This window comes from Notothenia rossii (genome assembly GCF_949606895.1).
Source record: "Notothenia rossii genome assembly, chromosome: 6".
NCBI lineage: Eukaryota > Metazoa > Chordata > Actinopteri > Perciformes > Nototheniidae > Notothenia > Notothenia rossii.
Genome location: NC_136909.1, coordinates 67,575,414 through 67,596,024, shown reverse-complemented (window position 1 = coordinate 67,596,024; position 20,611 = coordinate 67,575,414). Strand labels below are relative to the sequence as shown.

At 43.0% G+C, this 20,611-nt stretch overlaps 2 protein-coding genes and 1 long non-coding RNA gene across 7 annotated transcripts; 2 read left to right on the top strand and 1 right to left on the bottom strand.

Annotated features, from left to right (window-relative positions):
• Positions 1–424: 424 nt before the first annotated feature.
• Positions 425–2,802, top strand: LOC307044958 (uncharacterized protein). Its single transcript, XM_079690414.1, has 2 exons — positions 425–440; positions 636–2,802. The coding sequence occupies exon 2, from the start codon at positions 692–694 to the stop codon at positions 2,312–2,314; it is 1,623 nt and encodes a 540-aa protein (XP_079546540.1). The 5' UTR covers positions 425–440; positions 636–691; the 3' UTR covers positions 2,315–2,802.
• A 1,359-nt stretch (positions 2,803–4,161) lies between these two features.
• LOC307042453 (uncharacterized protein) lies at positions 4,162–11,778 on the top strand. Of its 5 annotated transcripts, XM_079686323.1 has the most exons (12): positions 4,162–4,650; positions 4,899–4,980; positions 6,632–6,839; positions 6,924–7,050; positions 7,244–7,542; positions 7,699–7,789; positions 7,880–7,996; positions 8,123–8,198; positions 8,291–8,548; positions 10,633–10,804; positions 10,975–11,123; positions 11,214–11,778. In XM_079686323.1, exons 5-11 carry the CDS (start codon positions 7,355–7,357, stop codon positions 11,027–11,029), a joined length of 957 nt encoding a protein of 318 aa, XP_079542449.1. In that variant the 5' UTR covers positions 4,162–4,650; positions 4,899–4,980; positions 6,632–6,839; positions 6,924–7,050; positions 7,244–7,354; the 3' UTR covers positions 11,030–11,123; positions 11,214–11,778. The 5 variants fall into 5 exon arrangements, with proteins under 5 accessions (XP_079542449.1, XP_079542448.1, XP_079542450.1 ...); XM_079686322.1 differs by lacking the exon at positions 4,899–4,980; XM_079686324.1 differs by lacking the exon at positions 4,162–4,650 and having other exon boundaries at positions 4,670–4,980.
• A 197-nt stretch (positions 11,779–11,975) lies between these two features.
• Positions 11,976–16,842, bottom strand: LOC307044533. Its single transcript, XR_013809661.1, has 3 exons — positions 16,468–16,842; positions 12,463–12,690; positions 11,976–12,282 (listed from the first exon to the last, which is right to left on the bottom strand). It is a non-coding gene; the product is annotated as an uncharacterized lncRNA (long non-coding RNA).
• Between the last annotated feature and the right edge of the window lie 3,769 nt (positions 16,843–20,611).

The window sequence follows — 20,611 nt, the reverse complement described above, 5'->3', positions numbered from 1 at the left end:
AAAGCTTCTCTCCTGGTCGGGAGAATAACGAACACAGTTAACACCGGCTTCCAAACATTTGGAAACATTCCTTGACAGAAAGAGAGGTTGATGATTTTGGCAATAGGATGAGAAAAACTGAGGTCTTTGAGCATAACTGCATCCATACTGTCACGATTCTCATATTATGTCACGTTTATAGTTTTGTAGGTTTGGGTGTTTTTGCTGTTTTCCATGTCAAGTTTTCCTCCTGTTTATTGTCTGGTCCTTTCCCCTGTGTTTTCCTCTTGTCATTAGTTTCCCTAGTGTGTCTAATTGTCTGATTAGGTTCACCTGGGCCCCTGTGTTTTCTCCTCCCTCCTCACCTGTGTCTTGTTGTGTGATTGAGTCTTGTGTGTATTTAAGTTCTGAGTTGTCTGTCTGTCTTGGTCGGTTCGTCGTATTCCCTGACTAGTTCTGCGGTGAGTGTTCTGTTTGTCATTGTATAGAGATATCATAGCCTTGAAATAAAGGAAGTTTTCAGTTTATATCTGCATTTGGGTCCTGCTTGTTTCACGCACCGTGACAGTACGAACCGACCAAGAAATGGGCCCAGCAGATCCGTTCGAGTCGGAATTATTAAATGTTTCCTTTTTTTTGGCTAACTGCTCGGATAGATGGAAGAGAGCACCCGGAGTTCAGCAGCGGGAGGCTGTGTTGTCGGAAGCGCCAGATGGCTAAAGAGAAACCAGGTATGGTGAAGTTCTTACCTGGCTGGATTTCAAAGATCCTCCCTGTGTGTGATTCCCGGCCTGCTAGCCCCAGGCATGCTAGCTCCCGGCCTCCCAATTCCCAACCTGGCACCATACGCCTTGGTGGGTTCCGGCTGAAGTCAACCCGTGCTTCTGCCCCAGTTCCTGCTCCTGTCCAGGAGTCATATTCTGGAACTCGTCTGGCTTATGGAGGTCCACGGAGTATTCAGGCGGCTGCTAAGAGGAGGAGTCGCAAGGCCAAGCTAGCAGCTCAAGCCCCAAGAGCCATGTTTCCGGCTCCAGAACCGGACCTTACAGCCATGTTTCCGGCTCCAGAACCGGACCTTACAGCCATGTTGCCGGCTCCAGAACCGGACCTTACAGCCATGTTTCCGGCTCCAGAACCGGACCTTACAGCCATGTTTCCGGCCCCAGAGCCGGACCTTACAGCCATGTTTCCTGCTCCAGAACCGGACCTTACAGCCATGTTCCCGGCTTCAGTGCCGGCTCCAGTAACCATGGTCCCGACTCCGGCTCCTCGTCACCTGCTGACTCATCGGTCGACGCCAGCTCCTCGAGTCCTGTCGGCGTACCGGCCGACTCCAGCACCTCGTCTCCTGTTGGCTGTCCGTCCGACGCCAGCTCCCCGTCTCCTGTTGGCTGTCCGTCCGATGCCAGCTCCCCATGTCCTGTCAGCATACCGGCCGACTCCAGCACCTCGTCTCCGGTTGGCTGTCCGTCCGACGCCAGCTCCCCGTGTCCTGATGGCTGTCCGTCCGACGCCAGCTCCCCGGGTTCTGTTGGCGAACCAACCCACTCAAGTGTCGTTGGAGGTCCCGCAGACTGCCCCGCTGCCGAGGGTCCTGCCAACCCCCTGTCCTGTGCCGTTGGAGGTCCCGCAGACTGCTCTTCTGCCGGGGGTCCTGCCAACCCCATGTCCTGTGCCGTTGGAGGTCCCGCAGACTACTCTTCTGCCGGGGGGCCTGCCAACTCCATGTCGTGTCCCGTTGGAGGTCCCGCAGACTACTCTTCTGCCGGGGGTCCTGCCAACCCCATGTCCTGAGCCGTTGGAGGTCCCGCAGACTGCTCTTCTGCCGGGGGTCATGCCAACTCCATGTCTTGCCACGTTGGAGGTCCCGCCGACTGCTTTTCCGCTGGGGGTCCTGCCAACTCCATGTCCTGTCGCGTTGGGGATTCCGCCGACTGCTCTCCTGCCGGGGGTCCTGCCGGTCCTGTGTCATCTTCCATGGAGGATCTTGCCGACACCGGCTCCTGACCGGCCTCCGGAGCTGTCTGGTCTTCACCCCTCCTCGGACTCTGCCTTGCCCCCGGGCCGTCCGCCCGAGATTCCCTCCATGGACTCTGCCTTGCCCCCGGGCCGTCCGCCCGAATTCCCCTTTTTGAACTCTGCCTTGCCCCCGGGCCGTCCGCCCGAATTCCCCTTTTTTGAACTCTGCCTTGCCCCCGGGCCGTTCGCCCGAGACCCGTCCTCCAGACCCCCTCCACCCACCCTGCTGGATTTTTGTTTTTTTGGGACGTCTGGAATCCGTCCCTTGAGGGGGGGGGGGTTATGTCACGATTCTCATGTTATGTCACGTTTATAGTTTTGTAGGTTTGGGTGTTTTTGCTATTTTCCATGTCATGTTTTCCTCCCGTTTATTGTCTGGTCCTTTCCCCTGTGTTTTCCTCTTGTCATTAGTTTCCCTGGTGTGTCTAATTGTCTGATTATGTTCACCTGGGCCCCTGTGTTTTCTCCTCCCTCCTCACCTGTGTCTTGTTGTGTGATTGAGTCTTGTGTGTATTTAAGTCTTGGGTTGTATGTCTGTCTTGGTCGGTTCGTCGTGTTCCCTGACTAGTTCTGCGGTGAGTGTTCTGTTTGTCATTGTATAGAGATATCATAGCCTTGAAATAAAGGAAGTTTTCAGTTTATATCTGCATTTGGGTCCTGCTTGTTTCACGCACCGTGACACATACCAAATATGTCCTTTGCTTTAGATGGTTTAAGGGATTTAATTACTCTTTTAACTTCTGCTTCAGTTGTGTTTCTTAAGCTGAAAGCTGGCTCCATTGTATACATTTGACAATTACTTGAGAAAAACACTGTGCAATGTTATCAACAGAATCAATAAAATAGTGATTTAAAACTTCAGCTACATCGCCTGGAGTGTTTATAAGCTTACCATTTACTTTAAAGGTGACCTATCATGCAAAATGCACTTTTGTACGTCTTTTATACATGAATATGTGTCCCTGGTGTTCCAGGGAACTCACCAAGTGTCAGAAAACAGAACCTTCTCTATTTTCCTCCATACCCAAATCTCTTAAAAAGGGGCTGCAACGGATCTGATACAGACTGATCCAGATTTGAACACTTCTGTCGTCACAGAAGTGGCGCTACGGCTATTGGGCCAACTCCACCAATCAGGAGGAGACAGCCACGGACATTGCCGTTCGAAAGCGTTGGAGACGCTGTAGTACATATGCCAGGCCTGTAGATGGTGCTGTTCTCACAGAATCAGCCCATGCAAAGACAGTGTTAAATTGAGCGAAATGAGGAACGGCTAAAATGCATGATCTGTTTGGTATTTTGAAAAATAAAAAGTATAAATATGCCTTATATAGGTATGGTCATACACTATATTAATCAAATATAGCATGATAGGTCCACTTTAAGTTCAAACTGTTTTCTTTCCCTATGTTGATTACCAGTTAATGTTTTTAACTGGTCCCAGATCAGTTTTCGAATGACCTCCTGACTTGTCTTTTATAGTTACAAAGAAATCTGCCTTAGATTTCCTTAACTTTATTCCTAAGCATAGTAAAATGACTTCTGTCATGGCTTGATTTAGTTTTGATTGCAGTTTTTAAGACTAGATCACGTTCTTTCATTCGTCTGAAAATATCCTCATTTATCCAATGGACAGTGTCTTTGTTATTTCTATGCTTGATTTTGCATTTGAAGTTGTTAATAGTCCTCTCTAACGTTTTTGAGAATATTTTACTGTCTTCTTCATGGTCTATTCCAGGCAAAATATCTTCCCATTTAATCTGTTCAACAGCATTTGTAAAAGTCTCATATTTGTTTTTGGGGATTCCACAAGATTCATATTTCCTGACGGAAGGGCGAAAACGCTTATTGGTTAGTTTCCTGGCGACAAAAGTCATATTGTGGTCAGAAAGAACAGTTAACATGTTAAAAGATTTAAAAATTCTCTCTGGTCTGTTACTAAGTCTTAAAGAGCATCTTTCAGGTTTTTATTTGTTCTACATTTATGCTTAAACTTGCTTTAATTACAATTAAAAAAGGGAATGCAGGATTTGATATGTTTTACGAGACATAAGGGCAGGAATTCAGAGGGAAAGGAGCAATTTTGAGCTCTGCTCTTAAAAACGGCTTTTTTTTAAGGTCATACGTCAAACGCGTCATATTACATCACAAAGGGTAAACATCTCCGCTCTCTGACCGCGGGTATAGTAGAGTTGCGTTAAGTAGAGCGGTTGTGTTTTAAGGAGCTGGTATTTTTCGGTAGTTTTACATTGTATTTCACCATTTGTAATCATGGTGCAGTATTGTGTTTGTGCAGGTTGCACAAATACCAGCCTGTCAGGACATCGAGTCCACTATTTCCCTAACAGGAAAAGAAAGCTAGCTAGCTTTCGGTCCTGGGTTCGTTTTGTGCAGACAAAGAGACGGGACTTCAATGCTGCGTCTGTGACGAAAAACGCGGTCGTTTGTGGCGCTCATTTTCGACCGGAGGATTATGAGTCAAGTGATGTGATGGAGTGCAGTATGGGATATCGAAGCCAGGACCGTGTGAGGCTGATAGCTAGTGCGGTTTCGTCAATACACACAGCTCCGGCAGCAGCAGAAGCAGGCTGGAGTGAGAGCGCGGGAGCGTCGGTCAGAGATTCAGCAAAACGAAAACGTGAACTGTGCACCGTAAGTATTGTTTTTCTAACGTTTGCTAACTTCCAAATTAGTCAGTATAATGATTTCAATAATGACAAGCAACGTGTGTTTAGTATTTATTGTTGTAAGTTAATGTTGCTAGCTTGTTAAACCCACTTGCTAAGTCATAATGGATAATGTTAGCTAGAATTGGCGTGGGGACTTTATTTGCATATCTAATGGCGCAGTTGCTATTTATTTTCATGAGTAATCATGTGTTTCATGTGTGTGTTTTCAAGACTTTGGGAGACAACAGTACTGCAGATTCACCTACAGCCAGTGATGCTGGGCTTCAGTGGCGGCTGGTGGAAAATATTTTTGGTGGGGCTGTTGGGAGAAATGACCCCTTAAATTGGGACTTCTGGTGATGTAATGGCCCCATAAAATTGTGGTTCTAGGGCCAGGAACAACCAGGCTGAGTCGGGCTGAGTATGCTAAACTAACTGCGGTCAAGCCAGCCTCCACTCGGGAAAATCTAGTCAAGCCAGCCCTCACGTGATATTGCGGTGCGCGAATATCCTATGCATTACGGTTGAGTAAAAAAAAAATCATCCCTCTGTGTTCGTGAGGGCTGGCTTGACTAGGTTTTTCCGAGTGGAGGCTGGCTTGACCGCAGTCTAAACTATAGAGAGAATCGTTGTCAAGGGGGCTACAACTACAACAAGATGAACATATTTGACCGTGATTTAATTGTAATACGTTTCAAAATGATGCCGAAGTAACAACATACTGATACCGGATAGTAAAAACCATGAATTAAGGCTTTGACAAGTCTGCAGACAGACGGCAGGCGAAAAACCTTTTAAAATGCGTGTTTTCTAATGGAGATTTGGCTAAGCTAACGTTGTAAATGCTCCGACCGTCCACACTCACAACAACGGCCTATACAGACATAAATAAGCCAGCGACTGTATTCGCCATGACACAGACAGTATGTGGTTTGTACTTGTTTAACTTTTGTCTAGTTTCTGAACAGATATGAAGAGCTGTGAGCTCTGAGTGCTAAGAGCCAACAGCTGTGTTGTTTTCTGGGGAGCTCATTGAAGATGACGTCACGGCTCCGCCTACACTGCGTTACTACAGATACTACCCCAGTTCCTCACGAGTCTAAAAAACAACTCACGTCAACGCACGTAAGCAACGTGGGCGCCGAGTGAGCGCCCTCGTGACCAAAATATTTGACGGCGCTGATTGGCTGAAATTATGTTTCGGCGGCACAGTTTACTATTGAGACTTTTGCAACGTGCTTGTTGCTGCTGTTTGGCTCGGGGGCAGCGCCCCGTAATGATAAACTAATGCCAAGGGCAAGGCCAGGCAGGAAACATGTGGCTTATCAGTAACTTTAGACATCGTAACACAATTTTAAACAAGATTTTATTGTAGATTATACATTTTACTGATACCAATTGTATGATATTTACCTTGTTCCTTAAAAATAAAAAATATAAAATATATATATTTTTTAAATATATATATTTTTAAATATATATTTTTTTATTTAATATTTTAATTTAATTTATTGTTTTGTATGTGGGAAGTGGTGGGGCGGCGCCCCTATGGGCCGGCCGCCACTGCTGGGCTTATAGACCCAGAGCAAGAGGTCGTCTCTCCACTGGTTCCTCAGCCAACATCTGTGCTTCACTGCGGCTCACTGTGTAACCTCAGACCTTTCCATCGTTCATCAGGTAAATGTAACACAGAAGTAGCGCGCCCATTTTACATCAAAACGCAGTAAAGACTCTGCATAGTTTTTGTACATGTTAAAAACCTATTAGAAAAACATCTCAGTATGATACAGGCTGTTACAACTCCAAGACTTGCTATGACCTCAATAATTAACATATAAATGAATTAAAACATCTCAGCCCGAATGTCAACAAAACCTGAACATAAGCTTTGTAGAGGTAGATTGTATGGCAGGGCTGTTGTTTATGGCAGGCACAATTACATAATATATATCTTTTTATCCTAGCTGTCCAGGTACAGCCCAGGATGGTGAGTGTGGGGTGTCAGACAGAATCTCCACTGCCCAGTCCTGCACACAGTGATGATGAGTCATCTTCTGTAACGATGGACCACCCTGGGGATATGCCAAGGAGCCCAGAGGAGGAAATGATGAGCGAGTCGTCTGACGAGGAACCATCAAAAGAGCCAATGCAGCGAACTAATGTTGATCTCAAGTAAGGCTTCTTTTAATTTTAGATGATGTGTACTGTATTACCAAATTGTGTCGGTCAGAAATAACAAGTGTTTTTTTTTTTCAGTGCTGTTGACAAGTTCATTGTGTGCCAAATCCAGCTGATGTCCTTGTTCACCATTTGCCCTTCCTGTTGTGGGGAAACCCAGGGTAATGTGGAGCAGCAAGAGGGAACGTATATAAAGATAAAACAAGTAAGAGGATATGTGTGAATTCCACTGATGTAAAAATAAAGGTTGTATCATAACCTGTATGTAAATGTTTGTTTTATTTTATTTTTATGTTTTATCAATTCACTGTGTCTATACTTCATTAGTTTTATGGTATAATTGATTTTTGACTGACTGAGAGTTGTACTGGCAATGTTCTGCTTTTCACATCTCTTAGGTCTGTGCAGCATGTGGGTATGAGCGTTTTTGGCAGAACCAGCCAATGCTGTACAGAAACATGCCAGCCTGCAACCTGTTACTGAGTGGGGCCATCCACTTTTGAGGTTGCATGGCTACCCAGACAATACGGATGTTGAAACTGTTAGGGCTTCAGTGCATCAGTGTCGGCACCTTCTTCCGCCATCAGCGCCTGTACACAATCCCTACTATCGTGCAGGCCTGGCAAACTGAGCAGGCTGGGATCATCCGAGAACTGAAGGAGATGGGGGGTGGGCTAATCCTCTCTGGTGACTGCAGGTAGAACACTTCAGCTTGTATTATTGATATCAAAAAGAGGTCAAAACAATATTTAAATTACATTAATTTAGCTTTATCCAAAGCAACTTAAAATAACTGCATTGCATTGTTTTTTGGGCTTTAACGTCTGAATTAAACAGTTTTTGACACTCATAGGTCAGACTCTCCTGGCCATTGTGCCAAATATGTCACCTACTCCTCGATCGAGGACAGAATAAACAAGGTTTTGGATCTTCAACTTGTCCAGGTAAGTTAACGTTATCAGTCACACAAGTCAGATGTGCTTTCGTCTGATGTGACACGGTCAGTGATATGACTGCATAATGTTGTTTTACAGAGCTCAGAGGTCCCAAGCAGCACCTGGTGTGAACTAGAGGGTCTGAAACGCAGCATTGACTTCCTTAAGGAGCAACACATGCAAGTTTCAGCCCTTATTACGGACCGAAATCGCCAGGTAAAGACACACAAGAACGAACAGACATATGTACACACAAAGATTCTTGGCGCACCATATTAACAGCAAAAAATGCATTTTCTTACTAGTTAGTAAGTAATTAAGGTGTTGTGTTTCACTCTTTAGGTTGCCAAGTGGGTGCGGGAGGAGTTGTGTCCAGGAGGAACGACTAATTTCTTTGATATCTGGCATATTGGTAAAAGTATGTATCTTGATGTTGGTAGGTTTGATTGGGCTGAAATTTGTTTATAATTACATTTTCTTTTTTAACATTTTGTTTGTGTTGTGAAACAGGTCTAGGGAAAGCTTTGGATGCTGCTGCAAAGGAGAGGGAGTGTGAGGACCTGAAGCTGTGGAGGCCAGCCATCATCAATCACCTGTACTGGACTGCAGCTTCCACTCCTGATGGAGATCCAGATGTGATGGAAGCCAAGTGGCAAAGTATGGTGAATCATGTTCAGGACATCCATGAACACGGCACTCCTGCATTTCCCTGCTGTGCACATCCACCTCTGGAGGGAGAAGCAAGGGACAAGGAGTGGCTAGAACCAGGTAACGTACTCTGTACACACTGTGTTGCTGAAACATCTTAGTCGTCCAAGTGCTTGCTGGTGCTTAGTTTATTTTGGTTCCAGAGCACTCCATCAATATATAACCCAAAGTGTGCTAACACATTAACAAGGCGTTATATAAGTATCACACAATCGTGCTTTATCAGTGTAGGTCAGGGCCGGCCCTAGACTTTTGGGGGCCCTAAGCGAGCTTTGGCTTGGGGGCCCCCTTCACTCTAGCGCGTTCTCACTACACACAACACGGAACCAACTTTTGTCTTATAATGTTAGCATGAGCACACATATTGTATAAATAAGCATGTAAACACCGTGTGTAGTTCCAGTAATCCAAAATTCGGCTCACAGATAGCAAATAAGCTTGACTCGGACAAAATACGTCTCAGGATAGTTTGTTTTTTACTTACACAAAAAAGTATCAAATACAAACACATATTCTCTCAGCTCAAAAAACTATGTTGCTCGGTGCTTCTTTCTCCTTCTCACACCCGCCAATCACCAGCAGCTGCCGTCGGCTATAACGTCTCGTAATCACGAACAGCTGCGGTCATCTATGCCGTTAATTTCACACGGCTGGTTCAAATAAATAATACAATAGCACTAACAACAAAGGACTACAACATTCAAAAATATCAGACTATACACTTTAACATATGGCTCCTACACCGTGGACCTAACATCCTCTAGGGGGGGTCCTCATCTCCGCTAGGGGGGTCCGGGGGCATAAATAATGAAGTTAAAAGCATCAATCTGATGCACTTTGAGAGCAAAATTAACAGATCTATGGATACATCTCTCAACATCCATATGAAACAGAACTGTAAACAGATTTTATTTTTGTTATATTTTACAAATCACTCCCCTTTTAAACTGTATTCTTCTTTTGTCATATAGTATTTCACAATTGTTTTTCATTTATTCTCTCTGGCTGCCCATCTCATAATGTTCACATAGAAACTAGCTGTCAATAGGAATATCATTCAGAAGAATTATAATTTCATGTAAAAATCTGTCACAAAAAGAGGTTGCACATTTAAATTCAGGTGTTGTTATGGCAACGTCAGTGGCCAAACAGCCACATTTACTGCTGCAAATACGTTCAAACATGCTGTCGACACGTAAAGCAGTGGCATGCCACCATTTCAGCTGACCTTTTCTCAGAAATACTGTCACATAACATCATTTCATTGCTAGGTTGATGTTTAGCTAAGCTAACTATGAAACACTTTAACTGACAGAACTCAGTATCAACTGTGTACTGTAAGGTAGCTTCTAGCTTCATGTCGAACAGTAAGACAACATTTTCCAGAGAGCTTTCTTTGAAATCACCAGGTAACGCTAAAAAACATTATTTTTTAGATTGTATGACTAAGTGTTTATTTAATATATCTGGCTAGCTATAGCTACTTGCTAACGGTTTAGCTTACCCCCGCGATTCAAAGTAACTTCAACGTAGCTGTAATTTATGCTTTGCTTACATGTTTGCATATCTTGGAAGTTTACTGACATTTACATACCATTTACCAGGCTCAAGTGGTGGCTCTGGGGTTGTTGTGTGAGCCACCACTTGAGAATTGTCGTCTTTTTTAAGAATAGATGTTCTTATGTCCATCTTCAAGAACTCTGAGTCCGACTGACAGTTTAAACATTGTCACAGCTCACATGATAGATACCTGTCAGCCAATAAGACAGATGTTTATTTCCATTCAACTCTCTGGTTGGTCTCGTGTCTTGCCTCTGTTGTATTCACTGAACACGGGAAATTACAATTCTGCCGTCCTCTCTAGTGTGGTGGATGTATTATATGATTGACTCAATTATATAATACATGACTTTGAGAGTAGGCAATCTAGGCATATTAACACAATTAATTAAACATACTTATCACGGCGACAGTGTACTGAGATTATTATTATTACTTTTTTTTTTGCTAGGGGGGCCCTAGTGGCTGCGGGGCCCTAAGCGGCCGCTTATGTCGCTTAATGGGTCGGGCCGGCTCTGGTGTAGGTAATACATGCATATGTAGACAATTCTAGTAACATCAGAACAAAATATGTGTTTGTACAGGAACAACTGCAGCCATTAAACTGGAGAGGGTGACTTTGAGAAGAACATTGGTGAAGGATGTCCGGAAGTTGTCTCCACAGCATCAGACCTATTCCCTGGAGGCATTTCACTCCCTCATCCTCCACTTTGCACCAAAGCACACTGGGTTCTCCTTCCTTGGGATGTACAGCAGGTAATTATGATGTGATGGTGAAATAATGTGTACGGCTTAGGGATGTTAATAATTAACCATTTAACCGTTAACGAACAATACGAAGTTTAACCGACTAATGCTATCAGTTAAACAGTTTATTCACGTATGTACAAACAACTTCTGAACTGCATAATCTGCTTTTTCTACAGGCTTCTCATGGCAGCCCTGCACTTTAACCACAATAGCAGCAGAGAGGTTGCTTGAACCAGTGATGGTGAGGTGCGTTATGCAGTTCGCTACCCAAGGTTCTGCAAAGGTGGCTGGGTAGTTCGCCCTATCAAGGAGAAGCCATCATACGGTTAGCTGTTTTACTCGGTCCCTAAATATTATTTATTGTGTGATGCATCTATAATATCACTGAATGTGATCACTTGTTTCCTTCCTTCAGCATACGCTGTAGCCCTGATGGGGTCTCTGAGAGAGGGCTACTCCAGGTCACCAGAGACTCTACGAGAGAGCAGTGCAGTCTTGTCCTCCACTGCCCCTGCCCCCCTTTCCACTTCCTGCCAGGAGATCGCCAAGGATGAGGCAGTTGGCCTTTATCTGGCACGGCATTCCCGGTTTAACACAGGAAATTAGTGTGAAACCAGCAGATTCTGTGGTTCACAGTTTTCAGGGTCAGATTATTCTAAATTGACATTTGTTTATTTGTTAAATAAAACCTGGTAAGAGATTTTGATAGTACAAAAATCAATATTAATATATAATAAAAATATTTTCTTTCTCTCTTCATAGGATATGTTGGGACAGGTCCCAAAGCTTGCCACTGTATTTACTCCCTCCATCTGACAGGAGGGAGCCTTGTTGAGCTGCGATAATAATATTAAATACATAATTCCATATTCATAAATGAAATGATATGCAAATAAAGATTTCTTGGCTGTGGACTTATACTCTACATAATTATGTTGAGGTCATGGTAATCTAATTCAATAAACAATAACTGCAATGAACAGATAGCATTTTCTGACTCGTAAAATGATTGGATATGGTGTAATTTTTTTTTAATGATTCTGTGTTGAAAAATGTATATCTTTAAAAACTGCATTGGTGTATTAGGGCGGGCCATACTATTTTTTTTTTTTGTAAATCGATTGAGAGGAGTGTTCAAATAACGTATTTTGGTGGTTATTAATGAAAAGACACTATCTATCAATCAATCAATGTTTATTTGTGTAAATTGAAAAAATACCACATTTACAGCATAGGTAGACAAAATGTTTGGAAATGCATGTGTATGCGAACACATAGTGCGAACACACTATGATTGTGATTAATTGTATTGATCGTCACCAAAATGAGGCCACTCAAAACCTTTGTAAATTCCTCCTCCTTCTTCTGGGAACTGTCTTCTGATGGCAGACACAACACATGAGGGTAAGGGCTTCCTAATGTGCCTGCCTAGAACTCCATAGGCCCAGTGGATGACCTACCTGTAAACTGTGTAGCGGTATTGCCTGGGGATAGGGACACAATATCTACAGGTAAACTTGATAGCCTTGTTAACATCATCAACAAGTGTTACATAGTATATAATCTACAGGTTCTGGGTTTTGAAACCTGCTAAACACTCGGGGTCAATAGCAACTGTAACATCTTTAATAGTATTTATCTTTTTAATTGTAATCTAAACATACTCATGTCTGCTGGCCTGAAGCGGGCCATGCTCCTGCCTGAAGTTCATGTAGGCTATCTGTAGCACAAAGGGATTCAGACAGCATGTTTCAAAGCCTGGGTGCAGTGTCAGGCATGTTATGTCTGGTCTGGGGGTGAGGTTCTCCACCAGGGCCCAAAAGGGATCCACCTCCCTGCAGCACATGCTCTCCACAGCTGAGGTCATGGGCTGGCATTCCCCACACAAGCACCTACAAAACAAAATGTTTATTTGGAAACCGTATTACATCTCTCTCCCCCCCTTCGCTGCTCTCTCCCTCCCTTCCGGTACACAGCACCGTAAGACGTAGTGTGGATTTGCATTAGGTAACGCGAGATACGGCTGATACTTGCGCATTAGTTTCTGTTATGGATCAGTATCAACAGTCCTGCCAGTAACGTTACTATATTATCAATGCTACTTTAGTTATAGCCTGATATATGATAGCTAACTTTACAATGTTGTGATGTGACGTTAGCTAACATTCTGTAGCTAACGCCGGTCACTCACCAAGATAGCTGCCCAGTTCTCCACTGGTTCTCCTCACACCACAGCTCAATTTCTCTCCGATGGCCGTTATTTCTTCTAATCCTTGGCTGATCCTGGTCTCTTGGACGCCTAGCAGGCTCATAATTATAAGGTTGTGGTCCGTCATATGCATTCGAATATTCATGTTCAACTTCTTCTGTGTCGAAACTAGCATTGGGATCCATGTTTATTAATACGTTACACCGGCCGCTCTCCCCCTTGTGTCCCCCGTGTTACGTCACACGCGGGAGGTCACGTGCCGAGGCTTTTTTATGCGGAAGTGAACATTTCTTACAAAAACGACGCCAGATGTCACTGTAGTGTATATTTCTGTATATGTTTTTGAAAATCTAGTGTATTCATCATTTTCCTACACATTTATTCACAGGTGTCTTTAACCTGGAAGTTTCTCTTTAATTCAATTTGAGTGCTGGTTTGATTTGTTATTCTTGTAGGTCCACTGATCAGTTGCACAAGGTCAAAATAATCAGTTATATGTTTTAGATTCTTTCTGGCCGATTTATCCTCCCAGTTAATGTTAAAATCACCCATTATAATAACTTCTTTGTTGAAATTACATTCTCTTAATAACTTCTTAAAACTTCTTAAAATGTTCCTAAAAAAATTATGCTAGAGTATGCTAAAAAACTATTAAATATGCTTCTATTAGCGGATTTTTAGGCCTGCATTAATTATTTAGTTGGTCACTTAAGCTGACCTTAAAACAATTACAAAACACTATTATTCATTTGGAAAAACAAAAACAAAAGAGGCTGAAACAACCCAAAGCTTTGGGAAGATTTCAAGTGATAATTGAAATAACATATTGATTTTAGTAACCCTAAGTTAATTATCCCATCCCATTGCTAATTTTGCTAATGCTTTAGCCCCAAGCTGTACCCGGTGCCATGCCTTTGTTCCAGTGGCCTATTATTCAAAAACGTCAGGATAAACATCCTTTTATCCAAAAGCCAATTGTTATAAAAGTACACACTGACCGCAACAAACAGAAAACAACCTATTTTTTACAAAGGCAACAAGTACCAGCCAAAGTTGAGTAGGGCCAAACCTATGAAGTCATGTGCTTCTGTTTGTTTCAGAGAGGTTTGTGGATTGTTAGCCTTTGGATCAATGCATGTTTAATTATCGGGGTAACGGGCTGTTGGACAAAAGGGCACTGGGACACTTTGTGGATACTAGGTATTTCTAAATAATTGCCAAATGCCAGTCAGTACCCTGAAAACAACCCGGCACTTGTGCAGTAGCTTAAATGCACTTCACCAGCCACTTCACACATTTCACGGAAACCCTGCTTTTGCATCTCAGTGTGGTTTCAATTTTAAATGCCTTTTTTAGGCGAAACTCAAAATTACAATCCATCCCCTCAGTCTCACAAAATTCTTGAGTGAGAGGAGTGCCAGTTAAAGTTAAAAAATGCAACAGTATCCCTTCAGCCATAATTTAAACTGCACTCCAACTTCGGCAGAGTTTCTGCTGAGTGATAGAAGCTAATGTTCAACTGGCAAAGCTTAGATACAAATGGGGCCACTGTCTGTTGACATGTTCTGGCAGCTCCATTATGAAGCAGATAATTTGACTTTGTGCAGGGATTATACAGCGCAGCAGCAAACTCTGTGAAGTGAAGATACCAATGAAATACAGCAAGCATCAAGTTGGATACAGATTTCTCTCTGACGATCTTTTAAGAAATGCAGGAGTGTCTGTTTCAGATCCAGTCTTTGCAGAATAACCGTCCTCTGCCTTGTAGATATAATCATGCACTGATAAGAAATAGATGTATTTCAAACAGCTGTTTGGAATCAGGGCTGTGACATTTTCTGACCGAACACTGCAATTGAGAAATACCAAGTGAGCATGTCGCATATCAGGGTGATGCAGGGTGCCAACTGTTTCATTTTATTTATCATAGTCCATCTCTCTACAGTTGTTCTTCATCAATAACTCCAAAGGGAAGTTTGGCTTACTCTGGCTTTGAAGCTTCTCCAGGAAATGTTGACAGGCTTTGTGAAATATCTCGTCAAAAACCGTATAACATATTGTGCTCTGATGAAATGTTGTCACCCATTGAATCATTGTTTCTCCATGCTTTTGGCATGTGACCTCTGCACACAAGTGATCCATGATTCATGGAGGAGGACTGCTGTCAACAGTTGGGGCCTGGAGCATACTGTAGGCGGCGTGTGAGGCTCAGGTTTGGGAAGGCTAAATAACTTTTTACCTGACGCTGCCCTTTTTACCTGACGCTGCCCGCCTCCGGCGTCTATAGATAAGAGATCAACTCAGTGAAAGCACCGCCTGCTGACCGATCAGAGCTCAGTGTGCGGAGTTTAAATCTATCAAGTCATATTACAGGATAAAGGAAATACAGAACAACTGCCGTATGCAGGGAAGCAGTGGCGGTTCTACGGGGTGGCAGCTGCCACCTCAGAAAAATGCCTTGCCACCCCAGCTGCCATCCCAGTTGGCAGCTTTGTTTTTGAAAGAAAATGTGTGGCTCATCGGGCATTTATGAGAGAAAATCTCTAATGTCCGAGTGCAAGTGAATGCAGCACAAGACGCGAGCTTTGTAACCCCTCCCCCGGCCCTGGCTCGAGCGTAGAAATAGAGTGGCGAAGTCCCTCCCCTTCTGGTGGACCTCCATGGGACCTTATTTCGGAAAAATCATGTATTGAAGTCAATGGAGAGAGAAAGATTATCTTTTTATCCCGTTTGAATTGTGCAACAAATTACACATATGATGTTTGTCGATTTAAAAGATAATTTTGCAAGTCAAAAAAATAAAAATGTGTCGTAAAACTGTGAAGTAACATATTTTTTGTGTGAAGCGCTCAATGAACTACAACTCTGGTCTTGCGAAAGAGGTGAAAAATACTACAAGTCTGGGCATGTTGAGAGCTGTACATACACAAGGGGAGTTAGTCAGTTCCGTAAGAGCCAGCATGCGGGACCGGCTTTCAGTGGCGGCGCCAGAGTATTTTTGTTGGGTAGTCTATGGTAGGGCTAACCCATACAGTGGTGGGGCTCGAGTCAGTATTTGTAATGTAATTACATACACGCTATATCGCACCCCTTGACAGTGAAACGCCACGCGTGAGGCTTTTATTAGCCTCCTTTTATCAGCTAAATTACATCGAGAGTAACAGGTGTGAGTTAAACAATACAATAGTCTATTCTGCTAATTCCACGTTGTTACAACATGATACGCAGCGGCAGAAACAAGAAAAGTTTGCATATAGAATTGACACGGAGAGGGAGAGAGAGAGAGGGAGAATGAGGGAGAGACAGACAGAGAGAGAGAGGGCGAGAGAGAGACACACAGACACACACAGGTAAACTGAGAGAGACAGATACAGCACACAACAGGTGGCCTGTGTCTCTATTGTCATACAAAACACTTTTTCAAATGACCCATTATTACAAAAATATATTCAAAACTCACTATTGACGTTCTCAAAGTAGCGCGATCCGCCGGTTGTTGTGGTTGGAAGCGAAAATGTCAATGACACGCTGGACATCCAGTGCCTTACTCCTCTGCTTATTGATAGCCAGCAGGCCCAGGTTGCTGTTCCGTGCATCACCACTGCTGTTTCTTAGATAATTCTTGATGCAAAGCTGCGTTCGCAGCTAGCAGAGGTCACAGGCAGAGTCAGGGAAATGCATATGAGTCTGTGTCAATCCGTAAAGGCATCCTTGTAGGGTCGCATTAAAGCGCCTGTTCGACTTGTTGTACCTCAATGCGAGGGCGTTTAAGAAAAAATCTATCCATCCGAAATATACAATTCATCCTAGAAGTTCTCGGCGCGAGTTTGGGGACTTTTCACTGTGAACGTGACGTATCAGTAATGCATGACGCAGCAGACCCAACGTTTCGTTGCTCTGATTGGCTGTAGGTCTATTCAAATTGCATTCGGAGGCATTCTGATCTGACCGCGGCCGTGCTGATATTATAACGCGAGAGAATTTCCACACCTTTAGTGTATAAAACTCCCCCACTACTTAGACTATTCCTTACACCCCTCTAGCATAAGCCCGAATGGACTCAACCATATTGCGTCAGTAACGTGCACTTCAGGATCAGTTTGTGTGTTGTGGACACGACCGGTAGATTTTCGCAATCCGTGTTCTCATCCACATGCTTACCTTAGCATCATTTTTCATGGTCGGGCTAAGGCAGGGCTAAGCCATTTCTTGGTATGGCTATAGCCTACCCCAGCTATACCCTGGCGCCGCCACTGCTGGCTTTACAAGGTTTTAGGTGAGTAACATGAGTGTAATGTGTAACGGTAATGTACACGACTCTGGGATTTGTAGTCTTTCTAGTTGCGTATTTTTTAGGGCTGCACGATTTTTGGAAAAAATCTAATTGCGATTTTTCTGACAAATATTGCGATTGCGATTTGAATTGCGATATTTGTTTTTAAGCGACCCAACGTAAGTTTATTGTAAAATGCGGCCATAACTCCGGCTAGGAAGGTCGTATCAACATGCTCCCGTCTCTAGCACCCCCGCAGCCAGAGCTACGAGTGAAATAACTAAACTTACGTGAAACTTCCGTTGGGTTGCTTTAAAGTCAAGTTTCACTTTAAATTCACCCTGTAATAGATGTAAAACATGTGATGGAGCATTACTAACCTGACTCGGATGGTTTATTTCACCAAACCATCTAGGAAAGCTCCATTGGAAGCATAGCCGTGGGAACATGTTTCAAATGGGGGGTGCTGTGGGGATGACACCAGGGCTGGTTCTGACCGATTTTAGCTGGCAATGAAAAACCTCTACAAAAGACCAATACACTACAAAAAGAGAAACATATTGACATGGTGGACAGCTTATATAAAAAGGCTTCAAATGTATTTAGCATTATAACATGTTTTAATTGGGGGGTGGACTTCACATACTCTAGGGGGGTCCGGGGGTGCCCCCCCGAGAAGATGTTTTTAACATTTTAAAGTAAAATGCTTCAATCTGGTGCACTTTGAGCGCCCAATTACTAGAGACTGATCTAGGGGGTACAACTCTAAACACCCATATGAGAAAAATCGGTTTGCATTTTATTAATCAAATAAGTATGTGAACATAACCAATAACCTACCATAGCCAATAACAAATAAATGTAACTTATTTTATTTTTGTTGGTCATTCATATCTTATTTTAACAGTTAACATTTATTTATTTATGCATATTTTTAAATCTCTCCAGTTTTAAACGATATTTTTGGTTTACTGTCCTATAGTATACATTGGAATGCTTTCAAACCTGCTTTAATTTATCCTAATAATTATAAAGGTGTGCCTTGGAAAGATTTGTTTACATAAATTGTGATCAATACGTTTGAGATTCACTGAGATAATTTAGACTAAAGTGAACTATCTAAACCCTCAGATTCCTTTACCTCACTGAGCCTCTCAGTCTGACAGGACAGAACTCTCCCTCCACATTATTGTAGAAACAGTTTCTTATATCCGTTAGCGCAACAGAAGCTAACAACAATCCCCGCCGGTACCGGTGCACCCCCTCTCTCTATCTCTCTCACTTTGGCTGTGAGCTGCGGGCGCCTGATAAGCCAACATCCCCCACTTTCATCACTACAGCGCCCATCGTACAGGGCAAATGGAAAATGTAACCACGGTGAAAAGGGTGTTATCTTTACTTAATTATGAATGTTGTTTCATCAAGGCTGGAAATTCGTTTTGTTTGTATTATATTTGTATTATATCTTGTAGAAGTGCAGATCCCCTGTCCTCCACCAGGGGGTGCTGCAGCACCCCTACTTCCCACGGCCCTGATTGGAAGCCATTTGGAAAGGGCAGGTACTTTCAAAAATACTTGGCAGGTGATTGGATCAATCTGTCTATCACCTTCTATCATGGGCCACTTCTGAGTGGTTAACAATGGCTGGTACATGTGGAGCACAGCACTTCTGATTGGTGTGGATGATCGATTAATCGTTCAGCGCTAGTATTTTTCATAGTCTTATATTTCAACAGTTTTACGATAAACTGTGACTTTTTTGACATGGAAATTATTTTTTAAGATCCCATGGGGCGGAAGTAGATGGGCGTGACTTCGCCACTCTATATGATTGCTGGCGATTTCATTTGAACCGGGGGACAGCGCAAAGCGAGAAGCATTTCGGATCTAAGTAGACGGAAGGAATGAGGTATTTGCTGTCTACAATGACAGAGAAGAGCCTGTCAAGTTTGGCTGTACTCAGCATTGAATCAAAACGCACCATAGCTTTAAATCTTAATAAGTTTGTGAGGCGTTTTGCTGATCAAGATGGTAATCGCCACATTCAGCTGTTATGGGCATGCCAACTTGATACTCTGCGCACGGATGAGTCGATGAGAATAATAAACTGTTAAGATGATGACCTTACGTGTGTAAACATATTTTTTTCTTTGTTGGGGTCTGCCCCCAAAAAACTGTTTCAAGTCCTGAGAAAGTCAAATAAGAAGGTGTGTAAAACTTCACTGCCCAGCCAAAATAAAGTAACCACTTTGATTTAACTAGGCCAGCAGGTAAGGACTTTCCACTGGATAATAACTGCAGCGATGTATATGTTTTAGCTGAATACATGTTTTTTTAACCCTAATTGATGCAGTTAGTCACTTCTTTAATGTTTGTTCTTTCTGAGGTAAAGTCAAAATTGTAACTGTTTGCAATGAAGTTGTGGGGCGCTGAACTGTTCTTTTGATTCTTTTGAATTACTTGTCTTTCAAATTTGAAGGAGGGTGAGCAAGCATCTTGAGGAACATTCATCATTAACTCCTCCAAAAAATATAGTTTATTTAATAATAACACTGAATATGTGAATCATAAAAGTGATTGACAGCTGATAGAAATAATATGATTGTTAATAGTATCATATTCATATAGACAAACCTCGATGAGACAGTTAATTAATTATTGCAGCAGTCTGCATAGATTGGTACCCCTGCTGGTCTAAGAGTGAGACAAACTCATTCAGTTATTGTTCAGTTAAAATTCATTAAATTATGTCTGCCACCTTATATATTTATATTTAAGGCTTTACTGATGTGCCACAATAATGTCACCTAATGTTATTGAGTTAAAATAAATATTGTGGCTTTCCAAGTTAACATTGATTGATATGACTGCGATTAAATCAGCATATACTTCTGCCAGGGGATGCCACCCCTGAAATTCTCCTGCCACCCTCTTGCCACCCCATGAATATTTTTCTAGATCCGTCCCTGCAGGGAAAACGCCGACATGTCGCACTTATGATTCATATCCCATCATCAATCACATCATCGATCATATAATATCATAATATATCCTATATTTCCTTATCTGAGCCAGCTTCTCGAGCCGTATCTGGCCGTGCAATACTTACAGTGTCACATAGCCTACTGCAGAGGTGCCCAGTACGTCGACCGCGGTCGACCGCGGTCGACCGGTCGACCGCGGGGGCAATGCTGGTAGATCGCGAGTCATTCATAAAAAAAAAAAATCCAGCTCCGTTAAAATAGACAAAACAGCTTTTGATTCCTCCTCCCTTGGCCTCCCTGCCACTTAATTCAGGAGTTTACTTGATTGACAGAAAAAGCGACCTATT

Excerpts from the sequence above, each read along its gene's own strand:
- LOC307044958 (XM_079690414.1), top strand. The coding sequence starts at position 692 with ATGGCTAAAGAGAAACCAGGTATGGTGAAGTTCTTACCTGGCTGGATT.
- LOC307042453 (XM_079686322.1), top strand. The coding sequence starts at position 7,355 with ATGGCTACCCAGACAATACGGATGTTGAAACTGTTAGGGCTTCAGTGC. Across the intron at positions 7,997-8,122 it reads TTACGGACCGAAATCGCCAG|GTTGCCAAGTGGGTGCGGGA; the intron begins GTAAAGACACAC and ends TTCACTCTTTAG. Across the intron at positions 8,549-10,632 it reads CAAGGAGTGGCTAGAACCAG|GAACAACTGCAGCCATTAAA; the intron begins GTAACGTACTCT and ends GTGTTTGTACAG.